Below are 6,000 nucleotides of genomic sequence, written 5' to 3'. Positions count from 1 at the left end.
GCTTGAACTCTGGGCCTGGGCGCTGTCCCTCCGCTCTTCAGCTCAAGGCGAGCACTCTGCCGCTAGAGCCGCAGCGCCACTTCCGGCTTCCTGGTGGTTTATTGGAGATAGGAGTCTCACGGACTTTCCCGCCCGGGCTGGCTTTGAACCGCGATCCTCAGATCTCAGCCTCCTGAGTAGCTAGGATGCCAGGCGTCAGCCACCGGCGCCCGGCTTCCCGATTCTCCCTCTCTAACGCACGGTTGCTTTTACCTGCGTGCGGTCTCCTCAGCTATCTCTACGGCCCTGACGCCAGGCCCCGGCGGCCTCGCCTGCGCACGCGCCGGCGGGCCTCGGCAGCACTGGGGCACGCGGCACTGGGGAAGCGCTCTGGACTCGTTCGGCGGCCAAGTCCCCTTTCTGGAAAGCGGCCGGCCTCGGGCTCAGAGCACGCTGAAGCTTTGCGGCCTCGGCGCGGGACTGGCGGGCAAACCCGGGAGGGGGGGCCCGCGTCGAGGGGCCCGGCCCCGACTCCACCCTGACCTCTGACCTCGGCTCACGCCGCGACCCCACGGACTCGGAGAGCAGCGCGGGTGTGCGGTTCCTTTCCCGGCGCGGCCCAGTGAGGGGGAGAGGGCGAGCGGCCCCACCCGCCACCCCGCAGCCGGCCGCGAACGCCGTCCCACCGACGCCGACCCCGCGCCCGGGCCGGGCGGCGGCGGCCTCGACGCAACTTTGGCGCCCTCACTTAGGTGTCCAGGACACGCCCGAACTTAACTTTTTAGTTCTTTTTTCCTCTTCTTTGAGCCAAGAGGCCATCGCCAGAAGGACGGGCGCCGCGGTAGCGTTTCCTCGGGGCTCCAGGGGTCCTGGGGGGCCGGCGACTGGGCCGCGACGTCGCCCCGCGGACAGGCAGCGGCGCGGACAACACGGGCGAGGACCCGCCTACGTCACACTCGCGACGCGCCGGCCTCCAGGTCCCGCCGCGCATGCGCTCGGCGGTCAGCATGAGGGTCGCGGCCCTGATCAGGTAACGAGTCGCCAGGCCGCCTCCGCGTTCCCTCAGCGGCCCCCGGCTGCCGCCCCCGGGTGGAAAGATGGGGCGTCCGTGCTGGCGCCTCGGGCCGGCCTGGTTTCTCCGGGACACCGAGAGGCGTCTGCGGGCGTTCGCCGGCCAGCGGGGCCCGGTCCCGGCCCGCACGCCTCCGGCGCGCCCGGCCTGGCTTTCGGGCCTAGTCCGAGTCCCTGGGAAGGGGCTGAGGGCCGGCGCCGCGGCCTCGCGCCCCGGCCGGAGGTTGGGAGCTGCCGCCTTCCCCGGGGCTGCTCGCCGTGTCGCCGGCCCGCTTTCCCCCGGGTCCTCACCCACGGGTGCCGGGGCCGCCCGGGCGGGCGACGCCTTCGCGCCCCACCGGTTCCGCCCTCGGAACGGGCGTGCGGCCCTCCTCCTCCCCTCCCGGCGGACGGCGGACCACAGTGCCGTTTTGCTCCTTTTTCTTCTGTTTTTGAGTTTGCTGCCCCCAGGGTGCGGCTGCCTGCGAGACTCCGGTTGTTGGAAGCGGCCTTCCCGCATCCCGCGCACCGGCGGCATGTGAGGAGCCTCACATGTAGGTGTCGGAGGTTGTCAAGTTCTCTCGCCCAGACCCGGCCCCACGGCAGCGTTTCAAACACAATAGCATCGGCTCGGGAGTTCAGACTCCTTGTCACCTGTGCCAGACTTGGATCAGAACAGTGTCCGACACACTTTTTAAGTCGTTCTAACGCAGTAGACTCGGTAACGATCCTAAGTTGACAAAGGTTTCTTGATAACATGCTCCCATCTTTCCTCAGTGGCTGGACTCCTTTCAGTTACTTGGACTTTCCCGCCAGTTTTAGACTAGGCCACAGTGGGACAATAAAACACTGCAATTCAGTAAATTCCCCCTGTACAGGGGATGTGGCTTTCATTTGTTCTAGATAAACTAGAAAAGTAGCCCAGTAAATAAGTTATTTACATTCATTTGGTCAAAAATGGCAGAGGAATGCAAGCCAATTGAAGGCAGAAGTATGGGAGAGAAGTAAAGATTGGCACAGTTCATTATCCTCTTCAATGAAAAGCTATGTTACTATTAAAATGAAAAACACAATGTTTGGAAATTGTTAAATTTAAAGAGCTATATAAATGTCAGGAAATACATAGTAATGAATACACAAGCTATATATAGTAATGCACACACTTATATGAATGCCCATGTATTACATACCTATTATGTAATTATTACATATAAAATAGGCATTTAAACAACACAATATTTGCCACTCGTGTGTCTGTGTATGTACAGGAGAGGCAAACATACAGCGAATGAGAAATAAGGTGTGTTTTAGGGAATAAGTGAAATATTTAAATAGCTTTAGAACATACAACCTTGTTTTCCTAATAGGCAATTTACTAAGTTTATCGTACTATGACACCGGGGATATTCTAGACAAGTCTTTTTCTTTTTTTTTTTAACTGAGGCCTTAACCTAAGCACATTGACTAGCTTAGTTTAGCAATTAATTTAGGAATTAAAAGTCCGGGTCTGTAGACTTTTCCACCTAACATGTATTGTCATGCCTGGTATCTATGGGAGATTGGTTCCAGGACCACCATGGATACTCACATCTGTAAATGCCAAGTGCTTCATGTAAAATGTTGTATACAGCTCAAGTACACTCTCCTGCATAATCATCTCTGGATTATTTATAATGCCTAATATAAATGCCATATAACTAGCTGTTACATGTCATTGCTTAGTGAATAATAACACAAAGCTGAACAACAGGACCCGTACCTGTAGCTGGTATTGTATGTAGTTACTCAGAAGGCAAGAGCTGGAGGGACATGGTTTGAGGTCGCCACCCACTCTCCCCACCTCTTTCATCAAACACTGGGAAGTCTATTCCCAGTTATGTGGGAAACATAGGTAGGAGGATTGCAGTCTGAGCCTAGCTCTGGGCAAAGAGTACAAGACATCGTCTTCACAATAAACTGGAGTTCAAAACTTCAAAAGAACTGGAGTCTTGTCCAAGGTAGTAGAGTGCTTACCTGGGAAAAAGTCTTTACGTGTTCAGTTAGATTCTTTTTCCCAAAACAATTTTTTGACTTGGAATTGGCTGAACTCATGTAATCAGCTGTTCAGTGGGGTTCTAAATGAGAGTGATGTGTTTGGCATTTAGCAAGGTTGTTTGCCTTGGAAAGCCTTTTTCCTAGGGTATTCAGCTAACATTTTCCCGGACACCAGCATTCTAGAGAACTCAAATTAGGAATTAATATTGTGAAACTTGAAAATATCAGCCTATTTTAAAATAAATTGTAAGGCTAAGTTTTGACTGAATTCACATTGTGATAGTAGAGCATTTCCCTTTTGTTTGGGGGAAAGTGAGCAGTATGTTCACTGAAGGAAGTTGTGGGAAATCTGCTTAATGGCATGGAATATCAATCTGAAGAGAGCGTGGGTTTTTAACATTCCTTTTGCCCCTCATCCTTTCCTTCCCACTGAGACCTTCCGAAATCAGGGTTGCATATACCACAAGGCTGAAGTACTGATACTTCTCATTTGGGTTTTCATCCTTACAGATTGAAACTAAGTATATATCATGAAGTTGGAAATCAAACTTAATTTCATTTGTGATAGTAGCTAGTAGTTAGATTTCTTACGATGGAACAGATTATTGTTATTATTTACAGTATTTCATCTAATGAGTATATTTATCTGGGATGTAAATTTCAAAACATTTTTCATTTGTAAAGCACTTTATTAGAGCCACTATTGCAAATACCATAAGCTCTTTAAAGGAGCAACTTTAAGACATTGAGATTAATTTGCTTATCTTAAAATTTAGAAATTAATGTATTATTACTATTATCTAATTGTGAAACAATCCTTTTATTCAGAATAGGTGAAGAAATAATGTATTCTGATATCTAGTGATTCTATGTTGTATTTTGGTCAGTAACCCGATAATCATCTGCGCTCTCTCTCTCTCTCTCTCTCTCTCTCTCTCTCTCTCTCTCTCTCTCTCTCTCTTTCTCTCTTTCTTTGTCCCCCCACTTTCTCTCTCATTTGTTTTTTAGTGGTGGGAAGGACAGCTGTTACAATATGATGCAGTGCATTTCTGCTGGACATCAGATTGTTGCTTTAGCAAACTTAAGACCAGATGAAAACCAAGGTACGTGTATACCTTTATTGGGAAGTTCTCTAGGTGACTGAAATTCAGCTTTGTAATCATATCTTTCTGTATGCAGTAGGCAAAGAGAACAAAAGACCAACTTGTATTTAGCCATATTAGAAGTGGGACCGTAAATAGAGCTTGGCATTTTTCACCTTTGGAAGCATTATTAATCCTATCTTTACTAGGTAGAGATACTGAAGCTTAGAGTTTTGTTAAATTTGCCAGAAGTAAAATAGCCAGTGCAAACATTCAGAAATGAGACTGGAACTCTCTCACTTCAGTGTGCAGTAATATTCTACTGTACCACATGTGCAAGTGTTGCAGGCAGTGTATAAGTAAAATACAGGCTCATGCCTCAGAGAGGGTGGCAGGCAGACATGTTGTAATATGTGAATGTTACTAGTGAAAAGGTACAGCTCAATTTTCTTACATTCAGGTCAAACATGAGACTTGACAGTACTATAGAGCAATTTATTTCCACCTTTTAATTATAGTCTAAAAATCTACTTTTTAAATGAAATTTCTTGATTATAACTTTTTAAAGAATGAACACTTACCACTTCACTTTTTGTACTTTTGTTATGCTTATACAACTAGAGATATTAACTGCTAACTTTAAAGAAAAAAAAGCACTGACCTAACTTTATGCATTGCTACTTTTCTATGTGGTTCTTTTAATATGATCCTCTTAGTATCTCTTTTCTGTAACTTTTCCCAGCCTATGTTTTTGCTCTACTGTTATTTTCAAATGAATTAAGGAGTAGTGTATGTGAAAACATTAATCATAGTTCATGTCATGGAGATAATATATGGTAAATTTAATTGAATTATAACCTAACACTAAAGGTCTTCCTTTTCTTGGAACTGCCTTCTGCTGTATTTTTGTTTCTATATCCTTTTATAATTGCTCCTTTATTTTTTCTATAAATACTCAGATTGATTATGAGATTCTTGAAAGCAGACATCATATCTTGTATCTTCCATTAAGTGCTCCTGAACACTTAGCACAGTGATTTGTGTCCAGTAGAAATTCACTCAAAGCTTATTCATTGGGTCACTGAATAATGAACTCGTTTGAATGATCCCTGGAACTACAAGAACTTCTGTTAGTCAGTTACTTGAATTTCCTTTCATGATCAAAACCCATTTAACTGACTGTGGAAATGATGTGGAAAGTAGAGAATAGAAGCGTTTCATAAATAGCACAGATTCCATACAGTCATGGTTAATGTCATAGTTAACGTTAGTGATGAGTCATCACCAATTTTTTCAGAAGTAAGAGCTTTTTTTTTGTAAATGAAAATGGCATTCTAGTTCTAACTTTAAATAAGAAAGACTTTGAAGCTGAGCGAGAACCATTATGTAACTTCCGTATTATGAAAGAAAAGTAAACTCTCAGGATTACACTATTACAAAAGAAAACATTCCTTTATCCCATATTGCTAGCCAGGATAGGTGGGTCTTTTAATCTGTCTTGATAGGTCTTAGTAGTTAAAAATCAGATGTTTATATTATTCATAATATACATATGATATGATTTCTCTCTTGAGTTTCTATCTTGTTTGCAGCTTTTCTACATCATTTATTGTATTCATCTTGTATGGAGTCATTAATGTTTAATCTTCTTATGTGCATAGTTTACTGGCAGAGCAGTGTAATGACAAGCATGTCTTTAAATCATACCTGTTAGTGTGGAATGCAGACATTTATTTAAAATACTGTTAGTGATTAAAAATTTAAGAGTAAATGGAATTAGAATATTATTAGGGAAGAAGTGAGCTGAATCTACAGTAACTGTTGTAGAAGAGAACAGATTGCCACGGGTTGGTAG

At 45.3% G+C, this 6,000-nt stretch overlaps 1 protein-coding gene across 1 annotated transcript in view; it reads left to right on the top strand.

The window, feature by feature from the left end:
• Nucleotides 1–933: 933 nt before the first annotated feature.
• Dph6 (diphthamine biosynthesis 6) overlaps nt 934–6,000 on the top strand; it is an 85,973-nt gene continuing 80,906 nt past the window's right edge. The window contains exons 1-2 of the mRNA XM_042687742.1: nt 934–1,009; nt 4,072–4,166. Coding sequence (XP_042543676.1) covers nt 969–1,009; nt 4,072–4,166 — 136 coding nt within the window. The 5' untranslated portion in view covers nt 934–968. The remainder of the gene's footprint in view (nt 1,010–4,071; nt 4,167–6,000) is intronic.

Source organism: Dipodomys spectabilis, unplaced genomic scaffold, assembly GCF_019054845.1.
Source record: "Dipodomys spectabilis isolate Male_0828 unplaced genomic scaffold, ASM1905484v1 ptg000108l, whole genome shotgun sequence".
In the NCBI taxonomy this organism is placed as follows: domain Eukaryota; kingdom Metazoa; phylum Chordata; class Mammalia; order Rodentia; family Heteromyidae; genus Dipodomys; species Dipodomys spectabilis.
The sequence above is the reverse complement of the archived record's forward strand: the minus strand, read 5'-3'. Positions and strand labels throughout refer to the sequence as shown.